This window comes from Sturnira hondurensis, unplaced genomic scaffold, assembly GCF_014824575.4.
Source record: "Sturnira hondurensis isolate 20B ecotype Veracruz unplaced genomic scaffold, ASM1482457v3 Scaffold0019835, whole genome shotgun sequence".
Classification (NCBI taxonomy): Eukaryota; Metazoa; Chordata; class Mammalia; order Chiroptera; family Phyllostomidae; genus Sturnira; species Sturnira hondurensis.
In genome coordinates, this window is record NW_028092466.1 from 4,149,715 (window position 1) to 4,168,560 (window position 18,846).

The window sequence follows — 18,846 nt, forward strand, 5'->3', positions numbered from 1 at the left end:
GAAGAAGTGAAATTGGCAGTGCTTGGCTGGCTGGATTGATGGGAAATGACCTTGAGGTGGACATGGAAGGAATGAACAGGAAGAGAGGAACAGAGGACACTGTCATTTTTATTCTGGAAGCCTCAAATATTGATTTTTTTCTTCATTTTGAAGGGGGAAAGATGCAGGTAGTTGGGAAATTAAAGATGGAAATAGAAGAAATTATGTCCTGAGTTTACATACTGGTTCTGATGTTGTGAACCACTAAGACTCTTATCTTTAAATTTAAGAGTGGAAGCCCCTGTGGAGCACCTGACCCATTTGTGCAACAACTGCGTGTGTAACCCTGTGCACCCTGGTTGTCATCTGTGAGGTCTGTCAACTTGGGAATGCAGGAGGACATGGCCCCACCCAGCCTTGCAGCCTGTCGATGGTTAGACACGGGATGGGCATAGACACGGTCATAGGACTGAGCGAGCCTCTGTCTTGGCTCCCAGCTTCCGTGGCTCCCTCCTTCCACTCTTCTCCTGTCACTCCATGCCCCGCCATCCCCCAGAGCAGGGGGGCCTTTGGCAGCAGTGGGTCAGAGGCTTCAAGAATTTAAGGTCTGGCCAGCATGGAGGGGTGGGGTGGCAGTTGTGTCAGAGATGATGTGCCCAGGGGCTGGGCTGGGTCTGCAGAGGACTCCCCGCCTTTCTGTGCTTTCCAGAGCTGCAGGGAAGCCACTTACTTGATTCCAGAAATGCTGAGTGAAAACCCTTGCAGCCTCGAGGAGCCCCTTCAATCCTGGCCTGAGCCCTGTCCCTCTGTGTTCAGTCCACAGCTCGGACCCCAGACTGTATAGCTCTGTATAGCCCCATGGTCACCCTTGCCTTTCTACAGATAGGTGTTGGGCAGTGTGTGTGGCCACTTTTGTCAAAACAGGCTGATAGGAATCTTACCTCCCCTGGTTTGATTTGGCTGTGTTAATATCTGCTCTGTGTTAGTATCTGCTCTGGTGTGTTCCCTCATGTCTGCTCTGCTGATAATGCTGCTATTTGTAGGAAGTCCTCTTGCTCATCAGCTTAGGTGGACAGTGATTTGGCGTCATCTGAGTGACAGGATCTGGGAGGTCACTCCCTGTTGGGGGAGGGGCAGGCAGAGCAGCAGGAGCGTGCTGGTGCAATTTTGAGGGCTGTGCGTTCCATACATGAGGTCTGAGGGGGGTGCTAAGGTGGAGTTCATCACCGCTCACTCTGCGTGTGGAGATCACTCGGGCCAAGGGTAGCTTTTTTTCCAGGAATAGAAAATCGCCTTTTCTACCTTTACAACTACCTAAATGCCAGGGCAGAAAATAACAAGTGGACTCTGAGTGGATGAGTATGTGATGTAGGAGTACAGTGCGCCTGTGGGGGCGCCATGCCTTATAATATAAAGCACTATGTGCTGAAATAGCTTTGTGTTAGAGTTTTACAGTTTTCTCAAGGCCGGACCAGGAGAAATAAAACTTGGGGTGGCAGCCCTGCCCTAGAGATTCGTAGTGCCCTCCTTTTTACTAAAAGCTGTCTTGGGATCTTGCTACCAGCTGCACGGACTTCTTTGCCACTTCTTGGGGCTTATATACAGGAAAGAAAACCAACAACTAAAGGTTGCATTTTTAATGTAAATGTGCCCCATTGGCTGTTTTTAGGAGGAATGGTATGATAAGTTTCTTCCTTATGATTTAAAGTTACTTTAACATTTTCTTGCAACAGAACTTGGATTTTGCTTTCCTTAATTGTAGTTACCTGTTAGTAATTTGTGTTTGAAGTAAATTATATTTCTAAAGTCTGTACTGGAAGTAAAATTACAGGGCAGTGTAAATTTTGACAGTAAAAGCTACTAATATATACATTTCTCAGAATGCTGTGATTTATTGCAGCCTTGCTCTAATTTGCTAATTGCAAGATCATTTTATGAAGGACAACTTAACTAGTACCTTATAACGCTTAGAATTTCATCCTGCATTTACATGGAGGTAATCATTTAACATTGTTGTGATAAAATGTTCACACCTGGAGTTGGGAATATGCATTTTTTTAAATTCAGGTTAAGTTTATTTTATAAAGAACTTTGTCCAAATGTGCAATTTCTCTAAATAGTAATGTTTGCATGGGATCTTCCCTGGACTGGCTACTTTTGTAGCTCAGTTTCAAAGTTTACTTGTGATGTCGAATGTCTTTCACACTAACTGAAGTGTTTGTGTATTTGCTCTTCTGTCCTCCTGTTTTTGCTGTTTCTCTGCTTTAGAGATTCAGAATATTCAGAGAGCTTCTTTCTATGACAGTGTTTCTGGTCTTCATGAGCCACCAGGTGAATGTATGAAGCCTGTAGGTCTTCCAAAGCAGAAGGGTTTTATGCCCACAGGAAGAACTTGCAGGGGGGGTGGCAGGGGGGCCTGGGAGGGCAGGGTAGACTGGGGGCGGGGCTGGTTTCTGGGTTTCGTTTTTGTTTTGCTCATAGACCTGCATGAACCTTTCATTTCATGCTCAGTTTTATTCTACTTCAAGGCAACTGTTTGAGTGCATAAACAATTCGATTGCTACTGCCTACACATTGCTTCTTATTTTACGCATAGCACTTACAGCGCTGCATATTAAAAGGTATGTCACTACCTTTTCCAATAGTGCCACTTGGATGCGCAGTCCTCAGGGAGTTGTTAGGGATTAATCTACTAAATAATGTCGTCTTTGTCACCGAGTTACCTTTAAATATTCAACTCTAAGAAATTCTAAAGAGGAGTTTTTTCTTTAAGTCATTAACATTTTGTGAACAAATAAGTCCATATTTATCTCCCATGTGTTGGTCTCATCATTATACCTTTTGTTTGGGATTTATGTGCATATCTGGCTACTTGGCTTTTTCTTTTGAACTGGAAATAATAATCAATAATAATGTTTGATATATGTAAGGCGAGACTAAAAGTGGACTGGTGTTAGAATTTGTACATTGAATGTGACGTTGAGCTCCCAATGCCTGGGCCTTGTGGTCTAAACCCCGCTTTAAAATACACCCTAACTATGGCTGATGGTTCTCCCAAAAGCCCAATATAAAGTGAATATCACTCGGCCTTGCAGTTATTTAGTGAAGTTATCACATAGCGAAACGTAAAAATACAGTCCAATTTTCCCTTTTAAATTTCCCTTTAAAATGTTTGGATCATGATAATGCTGAGATCTATATTCAACTCAAAAGTTTTTTTAAAAATATGTTGGAGGAGTACGTCCATTTTCATCCAAGTCAGGATTCCTGCCATCAGGTCTAGTTCACGTACTGTGAACAAGTTCATTGCAAGCAGTGGGGGTAGGGGAGGGAGGAGATAGAGTATGCCAGAGACCCTCCCATGAGCGGGAGTGAGTACTCCTGGGGAGAAATCTTCATGCTCTGCTGTCCTGGGCCTTGGGCAGCACGGGCAAAACTGAGTTAGTCGGGAGAAGGGGAGAGCGCTAGGAGGTAGTTTTAAGTGTACAGTCTGCCTGTGCCTTGTGCTTGGTTAAAGGGTTAAAGTTAGTGCTTGACCTTTTGGACTTTCTCCCAAAGTGGAGTGCCCTCCTTAAACTAATTCCCTTTACCTTTTTTGGATTTCTAATTTTTCAAGGGAATTCCAGGTTGTGAGCTCCTTGAGAGCCAGGGCAGCGCCCGTGTTTGCTTACCCTCATTTCCTCAGCACCTGGCACGGGGTAGGCACCATAAGTAAGTCACCGAGTGAGGGAACTGGTGCAGCATCTCTGCCTCGCATGCCCACCGCGGCCCCCCTCTCCCGCAGGGTAGCTGCTCTTTCTTGCGGATCGTGATCTCCAGGGTGTATGAGCCAGGTGTTTCTGGGCCATCAGGATCAAGGACAGAGCCACTCTTAGGTGGCATAGTTCTGGCGGAGCCTCACTGTGGCACTGAAAATGCCTCGTTCTCTCTCTCTGTGAGGTGTGCTTTGGTTGAATTACTCAGTGGAACTAAGCATCAGGGGTCTCAGCCTCTCTTCCCCTTACAGGGCCTTCCAACCCCTATGGCTAAGCGTGGTCTTTCTGTGGAGTGCGAAGTGTTTCTACACCAGCCGCCTTCCTCCTCTGTGTGTGGCCATGGATTCAAACCCCAGGTGGCAGGTTTGACGTGAAAATGTGGTCTTTCACATTTTCAGTGATTTCTCAGACGACGGTGGTAGGAAAATAGCATTATGAAGAACATGAAGGCTTTTGAGAATAAGAACGAGAGACTAGGATAAAAAGAGGTTTCCAAAAAGCATCAAAGTAACAGAATTTCTGGAGACAAAATAGGGAGGTCATACAAGTTTGTGTTACAAACCAAAGGACTGTTTTCTTCCAAATATGAGTCTAGACATCTGAGCTAACTAGTAATGGAAGATGTAAGCCCAGTGAACCAGCGAAGAGGGATCTTAACCTCAAAGTTACAGGTGGGGTGTTTAGATTCAAAGGGTCTGTGACAGGGCTTATCTGTGGCTTTAGTTCTGATCCAAAACCGTGTGGGAGGAACAGTTGTGGCTAATCCACCCTTATGCAGGTCTGAGCTTGCTGTCCCCCTCACGGAGTAGTGCCCATTTAGGTTCTGTGAGCCGTCAGGAATGCGGGGTGGCCGCAGACATCTGGAAGGTACCACCAGAGAAAATGTGAGAAGTACGTTAAGCAAGTTTTAATTATTGATACAGAAGTCCCTCAATCTTCCATAGAAGCCCTACTTGAGAAGTGGTCACAGCAGTTCAGCGGAGACTGCGAGTCACCCAGGAGAGGCTGGCTGCCGCTGCAGGGGGCCTTCCCTGGTTGCTGCCAGCTCCTGAGTCTTCCCTCATCCGCCGATTCCCGCTGAGTCCTTAGCTGCCTCCTGTTACCTCAGGGAAAGGCTCTGCCTTAGCCACACTTCAGACGAAGACATTCCAAAACTTGGAACCAACCTTTTTTTTTATCCTAGTAAGTCATTAAAGGAAGTTCTTCTTAGATTGTAGCATGACTGATAAAATAGTAATCATTTATTCTCCTTGTAGGTTATTGTATCAACTGGTCATGAATCTCTATTTTTAGTGCCATTTTTAGGATCTATTGTTTAGGCTGGACACGGTTTATGTACTTACTAGTTCACCTGCCGTCATTTTCAGCAGCTGAAGGTTTGTGTTGTTTCAGTATATAGTCTACTCTCCCTATTATATTTTGAGTCTGCATAGAAGTTGGGAACCCCAGAAGAATCAGCTTTCGGGTACTGCAGTTTGAGTGAGTTCCTGAGGTCGAATGGGGACAGCGGCACTTAGTGCTCAGGGTACTTGTGAGACTCACACAAGGCAGTGTGAGCCTGCACCTGACACACGAGGCGCCCAAGTGCAGGACAGCTGGCATCGCACTTGCCGAGGCTGCTCCGCAGTTGTTGCAGTTGCTGGTGCACCATTGTTGCCGTTGTAACTATGAAAACCAAAATCAAGTAATGTCTGTTTCCTTGGCTATTATTTAATGCAAGTCCGCTTTTATTCACAGTGCCCCAAGGCCAAGCAGATCAGCAGTCATGCTGCACTGCCCAGTGCCAGCATGAATTAAGTGCGTGGGACCTCCCAAGGGGAGAGAGCGAGCAGATGAATGGGGCTTCCTGTTTGCCCAGCAGCTTTGGCTTCTGCCAGGGATAGGAAAGTACAGTTGAGGGAGCTAAAGGAGGCAAATTCAAGTTCAACTTACACTAGAGCTTGGGAGAAGGAATATTGCTGTCAACCTCTGGATTTCCTGCAGTTTTTCTAAAAATTTCCAAATATTGCAGAAAAATGAACAGCCATTGTAAATTGGTTATTGTTGTGTAATAGGAACGTTCTATTAGGAGATATTCTATTTGATGTTAAGATTGTTTCTGGGAATTGATAGCAGTTAAATATTTGTTTCTGAATTTGTTTTTAACTTTTAGTTACATTTCAATATATGTTAGAGTAGAATTGCCGTAATTCGTTTAAATGAGTATTGAGAACGTGCTGTATGCCTAGAACAGCGTCAGGTACCTGAGGCCTTTTGAAGGAGTATTGGATGGAATTTCTATTTATCATCATTTGGCTGTTAAAATAAGTTTTTCTCCCCTTTTGTAGTTTTTAGCTATATTAACTGCAGTGAGATTTTGAAGAGCTGGCTTAAATACTTGAAATTAAGCTTAGTAACACTAATGTTTGGGCCCATATGCAGATTTGGAGGACGTGAAACTCTCATACACCTCTTACCCCTGAGGCCACGGGCCAGTGAGCTCTCTAGACGGTGTCGTCCCTGATTGGTAAAAACTGCTAATAACAACAGCTTTATGAGGTAGCTGATTACCAACTGCATTTTTCTTCTGTTAAACTAATATGCACTTACAGATTACAGGTCCATGGAGCTCATCTGATTTCTCACTGTCCAAATCAGTTTGTATGTTAATAAATTGTTTGTTTAAAATACTTGGGAAATCTTTTCGGGCTACTGGGCAACCAGGTAATGAATTACGGTGCCCACCAGCAGCCATCACCAGGCTCCCCACTACCTCAGAGAGAAAAGTTGGCAGGAGGAGGATAAATAAAACCAGTCTCCACCCGGAAACCGTGGGCACTGAGATACTTGCAGTATTAGGTCCCAGAAGGAGCAGAGATGCTCATTTTAAGGAGCTGCTAGAATCTTGTCTTTGCACTTTCTGCCTTTCTCTGTCTGATTCCTGCTCAAACCATTTTCAACAATAACATTTTTTTGTAAAATTGAGGTTATAGTCTTGATTTTTTTTTTTTTTTAGTGAACTCACATATTATTAATGTGGCTTAAATCATTTAACACAGTTCCCAAAGATAATTTTACCCGCAAGGTAATTTGGCTCATTAGTGAAAGCTGACCCTAAGTTTAATTTTTTTTCAAGTTGATAAAAGTCATCTTTTATTTATTTTTTAATGTTTTTTATTTCTTATTTTTAAGTATTTTTATTGATTATACTATTACAGTTTTCCCAAATTTTCCCCTTTATTGCCTTTCCACCCCGCCCCCCCAACCCTCCAGCATCCCCTGCTTTAGTTCATGTCCATGGGTTGTACGTGTAAGTCGAGTCCTCTGTTTCCTATACCATTTATTTCTCCCCGTCTGTTTTATGCCTACTAATTATACTTCTTCCTGTACCTTTTCCCCCTGTTCTCCCTGCTCCCCCTCCCCACTGATAACCCTCCATGGGATGTCCATTTCTCTGATTCTGTTCCTGTTCTAGTTGTTTGCTTAGTTTGTGTTTTCATTGTCTGTCTTTTCTTTTAGGTTCATTTGTTGATAGTGTGAGTTTGTTGTCAGTTTACTGTTCATAGTTTTGATCTTTTTTTTTCTTAGATTCTAAGTCCCTTTAACGTTTCATATAATAAGGGCTTGGTAATGATGAACTCCTTGAACTTGACCATATCTGGGAAGCACTTTATCTGCCTTTCCATTCTAAATGAAAGCTTTGCTGGATAGAGCAATCTCGGATGTAGGTCCTTGCCTTTCATGACTTCAAGTACTTCTTTCCAGCCCCTTCTTGCCTGCAAGGTTTATTTGAGAAATCAGCTAATAGTCTTAAGGGAACTCCTTTGTAGGTAACTGTCTCCTTTTCTGTCACTGCTCTAAGGATTTTCTCTTTGTCTTTAATCTTGGGTAACTTGATGATGTGCCTTGGTCTTCTCCTTCTGGCACCCATATAATTCGGATATTGGAACGTTTCAGGTTTTCCCAAAGGTTTGTAAATCTCTCTTCACTTTTTTGAATTCTTGTTTCTTTATTCTGTTCCAGTTGGATGTTTTTGTTTTTTTTTAATATATTTTATTGATTATACCATTACAGTTGTTCTATTCCCCCCCTTCAATCCCCTCCACCCGCACCCTCCCTCCCCCACCATTCTCTCCCCCTTAGTTTATAACCACGTGTCTCAAGTTCTTTGGATTCTATATTTCCCCCACTATTCTCGCCCTCCCCCCTATCTATTTTCTACCTACCATCTATGCTATTTTCTGTGCCTTCTCCCCCCTTCTCCCCCTTCCACCCCCCTGTTTCTAACCCTCCATGTGTTCTTCATTTCTATGGTTCCACTCCTGATCTAGCTGTCCTCTTGGTTTGCTCTTGTTTTAGGTGTGGTTCTTTTTTTTTTTTAATATATTTTATTGATTATACCATTACAGTTGTTCTATTCCCCTCCTTCAATCACTTCCACCCGCACCCGACCGGCCGGGGGGGGGGGGGGCGGGGGGGGGGGGGGTGGGGGGGGGGTGTTGGGGGGGAAATGGAGACAACTGTACTTGAATAACAATAAAAAATGTGAAAAAAGTATAATATCCAAACAAAAAAATAAATAACTTGATGAGCTTTCACAAAATGAATACATCTGTACAAACAACAAACAAATCAAGAAACAGAGTGTTTCCAGAACCCCAGAAGCCCCACATAGTCATCACAACACCCTGCAAAAGGTAACCAGTATCCAGAATTCTAACACCACAGATATTTTGTTTGTTTTTTCTACTTCATATCTGTGTATGGATCAGAGAATCATACAGAATATATGTAAGATTCATTCTTCAAGTTGTGTGTTAGAAAAACTCATCATTGTTATTACATGATTACATTTTAGTACTTTTTAAGTAGATATACCATTATTTATTTATTTATCTATTCTACTCNGGGCCCTGTCCTGCCCGACCCTGCTCGCTGCTGGCTCCGCCCCTCTTACCGTCCCGTTGAACGGTTAGATGTAGTCGGACTTCCGTATAATTCAATTTTCTGTCGTTTGGTTGTGTCTTTGTTTCTCCAAACCTTTGTTGTATTCAAACTTGGTTGTGGGAGAAGGCACAGTGTTTCCACCTATGCCTCCATCTTGGCGGAAGTCCGGATGTTTATTTTTCTCTTTTGTTCCAAATCATTGCTTTGGTTCCCTGAATATTTAGCTTTATTTTATTTTGCGTATCTTTCATTTTTTGTTTGTTTGTTTGTTTTCATTTTTCGACCAGGCTCAATCAGTCCTGTGAGCATTTTAATTACCAGGGCTTTAAATTCTCCATCAGATAGGTTGGCTATCTCCTTATCGCTTAGCTCTCTGTCTTTTCATTTCAGCCATATTTCTTTGTCTTAGTGTGCTGGTCTAGTTGTTCTGGTTGATTTTTTTTTCTTTAATTCCTTGGTTGTCGGAGTTCCAAGGAGTTTGATTGCAGTTTGATTTTCTGGCACTTCTGGTTGTTTGTTGATTTTAGATTGGTTGTTATTCTCCTTTTTGTTGTGTGAGGAAGCCAAGGGTTTCTACCCTACATCTTGGCTGGAACTCCTTTTTTTTTGTTTAAGATTTTATTTATTTATTTTTAGACAGAGGGGAAGGGAGGGAGAAAGAGGGAGAGAAACATCAATGTATGTTGCCTCTCACCTGCCCTCAACTGGGGACCTGACCCACAACCTGGGCATGTGCCCTGACTGGGAATCGAACTTACGGCCCTTTCTTTCTCAGGCCAGCACTCAATCCACTGAGCTACCCCCAGGGCTAGAACTCCTAAATTTTTGAATTAAAGAAAAGAAAATTCAATGCATGCTGAATTTTGAGCTTTGTATTACCTTTATTAAAAATAAATTTGAAAATTGGATACATTGTGATTGTATTTTCTGGTTAGTACTGTAAAAAGCAGTTTGGTGCTGGGGCCTGCTTTGTTAGGCCGCCATCGTGTTGTGTGAGGAGCAGGCCAGAGAACTGCAAACCAGTGTGCACAGTCCCCGCACAGTAATAAGCACAGTGCCTCCTTTTGTTTTGGGCTGGCTTGTTTTGGGGGCAATTTTATGTTCATTCAACAGATACTAAGTAGTTTAATTAAATAGCTACTGTGTGCCAGACACCACATTCAGGCCAACATTATGTGGGGGTGGAGGGTGCAGAGATTCGCTGGGGAAGCTCAGTCCAGTGAGAAGGTATACAGAATAGAGTGAAGTGGTACCAGGGATCTGGCCTAGGTAATCTGAAGACTAGAGGAGGGTATAGCCTATTTAGTTTGGAGGCAGGTGGAAACCAGAGCCTAAGAAGAGGTAGCTGGATAAAGAATGGAGGGGCCTGCCTTCCAGGCAGAGAAGAGATGGAGGCTTGAGGGCCTTACTTTGGCACGTGTGGGGAAATGGCAAGGGCAGGACCTTGGCTGAGCATGGGAATGTTCTGCAGGCCCCCCACCCCCCGCCTCCAGTCCTGAGGTGGGTCGCACAAGCTCCATTTCACAGAGGAAGATGCTAAGGCTTGGAGCAGTTGGGTAACTTGACTCCAGATCACACAGCTCGGGAGTGGTGGGTGTTTCTGACGTGCTGAATTGAGTTCTTCATCACTGGGTTAGATTTCTGGGCTCAGTTATCTGGACCATATCCTGTAAGCTATAGGAGAAAATGAAGGATTTTAAGTATAGGAATAAATAATGTATATAGTTTTGTCTTTTAGAACTACCTATTCCTCGTTACACTGGGACCAGAGGCATAAATGCTGAGAACGTTGTGGCGGAAGGGGAGAGGATGACATTGGAGAGTGAGGCCAGAGGAGGGAACCGGTAGGAAGGAACCGGTAGGAGGGTACTGCAGACTCCAGGGGAGAAGGAGAGCCGAAGCCAGGGCAGGAGAGAGCAGGATGAGGATTGAAGACACTTGGAAATTTGGCTTGGCCCTTGCTGGTGAGCAGCTGGACGTGAGAGGAATCAAGTCTGGTTCCTGGTTTCTGGGCTGAGCAAAGGTGGTTCCATCTGCGTAGGAAGCGGGGGTGGGGGGGCAGGACAGAGGTGGGTAGAGACTGTGCTCTAGGTTAAGGTGTTGACCTCTGTCCCTCCTAGTCCTCATCCTCCTCATCCAGCTCTTCCTCCTCTCCAGCTTCTCGGGGCTTGCTCTCAGGCTGTCTTTCTATTCACCCTTTAGATGGTTCGTCCAGTCTCATAACTTCAAGCACTGTAAGTCAACAACTCCCGAGTTTACCTTTCTAGTTTAGACCTCTCTTCTTAGCAGCGGACTGGAATGTCCACTTGGCATCTCATCCCCACCTTAATGTCTCCCAGGCACCCCAAGCTTACATGCAGTTGGGATCCTGTCTTCTGACCTGCAGAACCCACTTCTTCCCACCTTCCCAACGGCAGGTGCCGCAGGCCGCTGAGTTGCTCGTGCTAAAATCCTAGGATCTATTCTTGACATGTCCTTCTCCCTTATTTTCCTGTCAAGTTAATCATTAATGCAAGTCGAATCTCCCACCAAAAAATGTCTTGAATTTTCCTTCTCTGTCCATTTCCTCTGTAATCTCAGTAGTTCAAGCTACTCTCATCTTTCTTAGCACCTGGATTGCTACAGTGGTCAGCTCTCTGGTCTCCCCGGCCTCTACCCCAGCCAGGTCTATATGTAGGTGCCGAAGGAGCATCCCTCCTCATGGTGCTCTGTTGGCACCCACTGCTTTCACGTCTTCCTGGCCCTGGTCCTTCACACATGCTGTTCCCACTCTTTGCCGGCTTGTTCTTTTCCTTCAGAAACGTAGTTTCTCCAGAGAGAGCTCTGACTACCCATCTCTCTCACAGCATCTTGTTCTTTACTTTCAATTCATTTCTCACTTTGTGATTGTAAATGTATTTTATTTCATTTATTCGCTAACATGCATGTGTCAAGCCTGTCATATGCCAGACCTCATGCTGGGTGTGAGGGGTGCAGTGTTGTAAAAGCAGACAGGACAGGCACTCACCAAGACTGTGTGGGAGGCAGAGAAACCTTTATGACTCTAAGTGGAGAGGAGAGTATAGGTTTTTGGTAATTGGTGCTGGGGAGCCAGGTGTAGCTAACTAAAGTCACGCGTGCGATCACCCAGGATGAGGCTATGGCTTGAGAAAAGCAGGTCAAATAATGTTTGCCTATACCTGCTCCTTACCTTAGTCCGAAAGACTTCAGGGGAGTTGAGTCTGGGCCCCTAGGGAGTGCCGCGGGTGATCGGAGAGCAGAAATGACGTCAACAAGGAGCCTGCGGTAGCTAGGGAGGTAGACGGAGGTCAAGGAGAAGACGGAGTTGACAAAAGAAGCCAGGAGAGTCTTCAGACCGCTGCTGCTATGGCCAGCAGGTAAATGTACCAGGGTCAGGTGAACCCGACGTTGGACAGTGGGCTGTGTCAGGTAGAGGGAGGGGGCGAGCTGGAAGCCAGGTAGCAGCTATGCAGTGGGAAGTGAGTGGGAGAGGGGCGGGGTGGTACATGTGTGGCCCCTCCAGGAGGAAGCTGGGCTCTGAGGGGTCAGAAAGGGAAGTGGGCAGTTCATGGTTTCGTAGCACATACCAGGTGGGGTTTGGTGCTGTTTTTCGCTGGAGCAAGTAAAGACGGACAGGTGGAAGGCACAGGAAAGAAAGGTGGTCTCTGAGGCGGACAGTAGACAGACTCCAGGCACAAGCAGGAGGCGCTTTGACCGAAACCCTGGAGTCTGGTGGCTTCACATGGGAGAGATGGTGGTGTGGTGTGTGCGTGTGTGGGCCTGGAAATGAACCCAGTTTTATCGCCCTCCTCCGAGTTTCCATTTAAGACCTGCATAATTTGAGAAGTTACCTCCTGGGTCATGGTTTTCTCTTCTGTAAAAACCTCATTGCAAATCAAGACTTGCATGAGGTCTGGATTATAAAGCTCTGTATATAGTGCCAGTCCCTGTGTACTTCCTGTTCTGGGAACAAGTGAAAGAAATGGAGGTGGCTGTTAAAACTGAAAGGGCATTAACAAGCTAGTTCGATCAGTGTTTGAATTAAAATACTTCAGTAGGTGTTTTGTTCATTTAAGAGTTTTTAAATGTGTGCATCCTGCGCACCGAGTGTGCCCTGCCCGCAGCTGGTGCGCCGTGTCAGACTTCTCTTTACAGCCCCATCATTAGAAGTGTTAGGTCCCTGCAGTAATGTGAACTGTCAGCTGCTTTAACAAGAGCAAAGCCTCTGAGAAGCGTGACCATCATTAAACTTAGCGTAGGCCTGACTCTTTTTAGGAGACCCTTTCTTGTTTTGTGTTCTTGTCCTTTAACAAGTACTATTTGATCTTTGAGGAGAGAGCCAAAGTTTACTCCGCCCTAAGTACCTGAAGTGATGGAATCTAATCTTCCTGCAACTTGAATGACTTTTTTTACTGAAATTCTTATGACCAATAAGAGATGACCTTGGTCCCCAATCCCTGAGCCGTATTTGTTAAGTGGACCGGCTTGCTTTGTACAGTTGTGTATGTTTATGTATATCTTAAGCCATTTCCTATTTTGAGACTTGTCACAGTATCAGTTTGTGTATCAATAATGCCAGCCAATGATCTCATTTACCAAATAGTTGTATATGTAACAGGCAAAACGTTAACAAAGACAGTGAATTCCTGAAAGTAGCGCAGCGGAGTCATCTGCGGGTACGTGGTGTGGAGTGGTCGGCGCTACAGCCTCCTGCCGTAGAAGTGTGTGGCTGTCAGTCCCACGGCTTGTGCAGTGTCTGCGTGTGCTGACCGCCTGACCTCTATGGCACCTCTTCCCATTCGTTCCACAAAGCTTGTGCTGCTGCACTGTCACTGGCTCTTCTTTCCCCGAGAAGGAGTTAGATTTGACTTCTTTCCCTTTTCCTTTTTATTTTCACCAGTGGACCGTATTGTGGGTCTGGATCAAGTCACTGGTATGACTGAGACAGCTTTTGGCTCTGCCTATAAAACCAAAAAGGGCATGTTTCGCACCGTTGGACAACTCTACAAAGAGTCTCTCACCAAGTTGATGGCAACTCTGCGCAATACCAACCCTAACTTTGTTCGCTGCATCATCCCAAATCACGAGAAGCGGGTAGGTGTTAATAAGCAAAACCTGGGCTGGCGTTTGAGAATGACAGGGGTCGGGGTGCAACAATTGAAGTATGGAACTCTCCTTTACCTGACTAGGCTGGGAAACTGGACCCGCACCTGGTGCTGGATCAGCTGCGCTGTAATGGTGTCCTAGAAGGGATCAGAATCTGTCGCCAGGGGTTCCCCAACCGGATAGTTTTCCAGGAATTCAGACAGAGGTATTGCTAACTTTTCCCTTTTCCGTATGTATCAAAGCTTATCTTACATGCATCAAAACAGGGAGGTGATGAGGAACCGTGGATCGTGTCCCCGGGGCAGTTTCAGTTCTCGTCTCACGTGGGCAAGGGGTGACCGTTGGCTGTTGGTCAGGAACACGGAGGGCCTAGTGGGCCGGTGGCGGCTGTGGGGCTCCGAAGGCGGTTCTGTCCTCAGGGTCCTGAAGTCAGTTGTGCGATAAACATTTAAAGCTGAGAACTTACAGTTACCTCATGTAAACACTTCTGTCTGGACTTTAAACATAATTACTTTTTAAGCTGATACTTTAAAGTACGGTCACGTGCCACACAACGACATTTCGGTTAATGACAAGTCTCAGATATGATGGCGTTCTCACAGATTACAGTGGAGCTGAAAGGTGCCCACCACCTGGCGACCTCACCGCCATCATGTAGTCACAGCACAATACGTCACTCGCGGGTTTGTGGCGATGCCGATGTAAACAAGCCTGCTGAGTCGCCATCCGTAGGAAAAGATAGCACATACGGTTATGTGCAGTATAAAATACGTGACAGTATAATAAATGACCACAGATCTGTGCGCCTCCTGTGCTGTACTTTATCGTTATTGGAGAGTGTACTTTCTATTTGTTAAAAAATGTTGGATGTGAAACAGCATGCCACGCTTCACTGGCAGCAGGCTCATTTCTCCCGGGTTCTCCGCATCTCTTGGTCACGTCATTTTCTCCGTGCTTGATTCAATCTCATGTTTTATACGGTGACATGCTGTACTGGCTTGTGGGTTAGGGACAGCCTGGGTGTGTGGTGGGCCGTACCATCTAGGCTTGTGTGAGTGCACCCCGTGATGTTCGCACAATAACAAAGTCACCTAACAACACATTTCTGAGAACATACCTGTCGTTAAGTGGTGTATGACTCGATGGATACATCTGTATTTATGTGCAGATGTACATATTGCTGCAGTGCGTGGGTGCGCGTACATGCACTACAGTCCTCTCACTAGTGCAGAGTAGGGAACAGGATAGATTAGAACAGAAGGGTAAAGAGGAAAACAAAAGGGAGGAGATCTGTAGAAATGGATGCAGTAGAAATTGATGAAAACATATGATGGAAAACTTATTTTTTAAATGTACTATGTAATTTTCTTTAACATTTAGTTCCCTTTTTTCTTTTTTCTCCTGGAAATTGGATTTCTGACTGTGACCGCACGTGTCCCCTAGACTACACAAGGCTGTGGGCCCGAGAACGGCTCACTCCCCACTGTCCCAGGTGGAGTCCGGTGGGGAAATCGTTCCAGTCCTCATCACGGGCTCGGGGGGAGCCCTCACTGTGGCCCCCATTGCGTGATGCGCAGCCTGGTAGATTGTCACTTGCTGTGGATGAGAGGAGTGTGATTAGCATCCAGAGTACAAAGTTGATAGATATAACCAGGATTTATCCTTTAACTATCTATTTGCTCAACTTGATTTTTATTGAGGAATAATCTACATAAAGTGCACAGATCTTTTCTTTTTTAATTACAGTTTATATTCAGTATTACTTTGTATTAATTATAGGTGTAGAGCACAGTGGTTAGATAACCGTATGCTTTACACAGCATTTCACCCGACACTTCCAAGACCTGCCTGGCACCACACATGGTTCCCGTGAAGTGCTCGGCGCAGTGAGTGTGCACCTAGACCAGTGCTGCTGTGAACGTCCCCCGGTGTCTTCTCGGGTTCCAAACAGGGGCCTCTGAGCGCTGCTGTCCCCGCCTCCTCTGTTGTCAGATAAATACATACAGATCAGTGAGCAAAGAGCCAGGCTCTCCTTGCATCTTCAGGATGTGAACATTTGGGGGGAATATAAAAAAGTTTTTTAAAATACCATGCTTTTATTCCTCTCTGCCACAGTTTTTATACCTAGTCCTCAACATGGGAGAACTAGCCTCATACTCATTTTGTTTCTTACTTTAAGAAGTAGAAAATCTGGTTGTCACCATTACCTGTCATATTATTACCTCCTAGAGAAAGCAGAACTCACAGTTAGTAGGTAAATATTTTCACAAATTATTACAAAACATCTTCTGTCTGCTTTTCTTGCAGATATGAGATCCTAACTCCAAATGCTATTCCAAAAGGTTTTATGGATGGCAAACAGGCTTGTGAACGAATGGTAAACTTTTCTTGATTTTTCTGGCTTGTGGGCTACTGGTCTCTTTTCCTGCAGCAAAAAATAAACAAACTCTATCTCTTTTAGATCCGAGCTTTAGAATTGGACCCAAACTTGTACAGGATTGGACAGAGCAAGATATTTTTCAGAGCTGGAGTTTTGGCACACTTAGAGGAAGAAAGGGATTTAAAAATTACCGATATCATTATCTTCTTCCAGGCTGTTTGCAGAGGCTACCTAGCCAGAAAGTAAGTGGATAATCATAAAAGAGGAAGGGATGTTTCTTCAGTGACAGATCAGAGGAAAAGGGAGGACATAGCTACTGAAGGAGGAGTAAATCAGGCACGCAAAGGGAAGTGGGGAGCCTGTGGCACCCTGTGTTCATCACCTCAGGAAAGAAGGGTATTTACTTGTACCCAAGAGTGCGCACACGTGTGCGTGTGGGGGTGGACGGCAGAGCAGCACCGTCTAGGGCAGCACCTCGGAAGAAGGTGCAGGGTGTCTGTGACCCGAGCTTGAGGTCGTCCGGGCAGGCTCCTGAGCTGACATGGGCTCGCAGGCACTCCCAACTGCCCCGTGCATTTCACCCGACAACTCCATCCATCTCACACTCCCCGCCTCAGCCACAGGAGAGTGTTTGCCTTCCGAAGTGGTCTTATGGCAACAGCTATGAAGACACATTTTCTTTACATAATAAGTTTTCCTTACTGTTCTTCAGGGCCTTTGCCAAGAAGCAGCAGCAACTCAGTGCCTTAAAGGTCCTGCAGCGGAACTGCGCCGCGTACCTGAAACTGCGGCACTGGCAGTGGTGGCGCGTCTTCACAAAGGTGGGCTCCCCGGGCTTCCCTCGGAAGAGCGGCGCCAGACGGTAGCCATCCACAGGAAGGAGCTGTGATGGTAAACTGCTCAATTTTGTCGTAGGTTAAGCCACTGCTACAAGTTACACGCCAAGAGGAAGAACTTCAGGCCAAAGATGAAGAGCTGTTGAAGGTGAAGGAGAAGCAGACGAAGGTGGAAGGGGAGCTTGAGGAAATGGAGAGGAAGCACCAGCAGGTGAGCGCACCGCCTTCCCAGTCACGGGCTCCCGAAGCAATGCGAGCGCTCCCATGGCAGGAGCCTGGTTGTGGGTAGCTAACCCTCCCACGCCACCTTGGCTTACATGTGTTTTCACTCCTTTCCAAAGCATATGCATTTGAGAACAGGCAGCAGACACATTATGCCACACATTTGGTTTTCTGTAAACCGAAATCAACCTCACCTCTTGTATCTTTGCCTTCGTTATTCTTTGGACACACAGTGGATCTGTTTGCTGTCAGACGTGTTCAGTGCATTTTCAGTGAAACTCCCAGCATTAGTTATCACCTTCCTGGACTACTCGTGAGGAAAATCGAAAAAAGTGACAGGGTGAGCTTGTGCAAGGTCACCCCCTGCCTCTTCTCCAGCCACAGTGGTCGCAAATCAGAGTCCCTTTCCCAGGCAGGTATGCTGCCTGGACAGAGCAGAGCAGAAATGTTTATAGATGACAGTAATAGGATTGTGGTGTTCAAGGCCAGAAACATGAACACTAAAGGCCAAAGCGTGGTACTTGATACCAAACAGCTTTAGTAGTTACTGTGACTACACTTAAATATTCTCCCTCACCTGTTTTTCTGTCCCTTCATAAGTTACCTTAATAGAAGAATGGGGGTCCCTACAACAACATAAGTTCAGCACATATTACTCAGGAAAAACTGAGACAACAGCAACAACCGAAAGTGTTTTCATTTAGCTTATTTTGCTACAGCCAGACATATTTGAGAACGCTTTCTCAGTAGTGTCAATATATTTTTAACTTTCATTTGCTTTGGGGAGGTGTGCTGCCCCTTGAAATCACAGTGACTGGTTCCCGTGTGTGTATGGGGGCAGTCATAGCACTGGACACTTTATTGTGGTTGCAGCTTTTAGAAGAGAAGAATATCCTTGCAGAGCAACTTCAAGCAGAGACTGAGCTCTTTGCAGAAGCAGAAGAGATGAGAGCAAGACTTGCTGCTAAAAAGCAGGAATTAGAAGAGATTCTACATGACTTGGAGTCTAGGGTTGAAGAAGAAGAAGAACGAAACCAAATCCTCCAAAATGAAAAGAAAAAAATGCAAGCACATATTCAGGTACCTATGATCTTTTTTTTAATATGATTTTTTTTCACTTAGAAGTGTATTTGGGGTTTTCCAAGTGGATCTATTGAATAAATAGAAGCCATGGGTTTGGCTTCTTAATTGCATTTACGGGCAAAAGGAATCTAGGTTATAAGTAGCTACTCTTTTTTATTGAGTTTTTCAGGGTGACATTGGTTAATAAAATTATATAGGTTTCTGGTGTACAATTCTGTAACATATCATCTGCATGTTGTATTGTGTGTTCACCACCCCAGGTCACGTACCTACTCTTAAAAGACGACCATCATTCCAAGCACATGAGTAATAGATTTTCTTCAAATATAGACTTATTTTGAATAGGAATCTTTTTTTATGTTCTGATGTGGCATCTTGCAGTATGCAGAGTGATTCAGAGTAGAAATCTCCCAGGATCTGTACCCTTGCGTAGGACACCTAATTTGTTCTTTGTGTGGTCGCCAATAATTCTGCTGCTCATCCCACTCGTTAGGTAGGCATCTATTAGGTGGTTTGGTTTGGTTCACAAGGAATACTCAGCACTGACACAGGAAGAGGC

At 45.1% G+C, this 18,846-nt stretch overlaps 1 protein-coding gene across 2 annotated transcripts in view; it reads left to right on the forward strand.

Moving 5' to 3' along the window:
• The window catches only part of MYH10 (myosin heavy chain 10), a 144,134-nt gene that overhangs the window by 93,040 nt on the left and 32,248 nt on the right, over positions 1-18,846 (forward strand). For both annotated transcript variants that reach the window (XM_037028367.1, XM_037028366.1), the window contains 7 exons: positions 13,561-13,754; positions 13,850-13,971; positions 16,074-16,143; positions 16,228-16,388; positions 16,859-16,967; positions 17,062-17,193; positions 18,078-18,284. In XM_037028367.1, the coding sequence (XP_036884262.1) occupies positions 13,561-13,754; positions 13,850-13,971; positions 16,074-16,143; positions 16,228-16,388; positions 16,859-16,967; positions 17,062-17,193; positions 18,078-18,284 (995 nt within the window). The remainder of the gene's footprint in view (positions 1-13,560; positions 13,755-13,849; positions 13,972-16,073; positions 16,144-16,227; positions 16,389-16,858; positions 16,968-17,061; positions 17,194-18,077; positions 18,285-18,846) is intronic.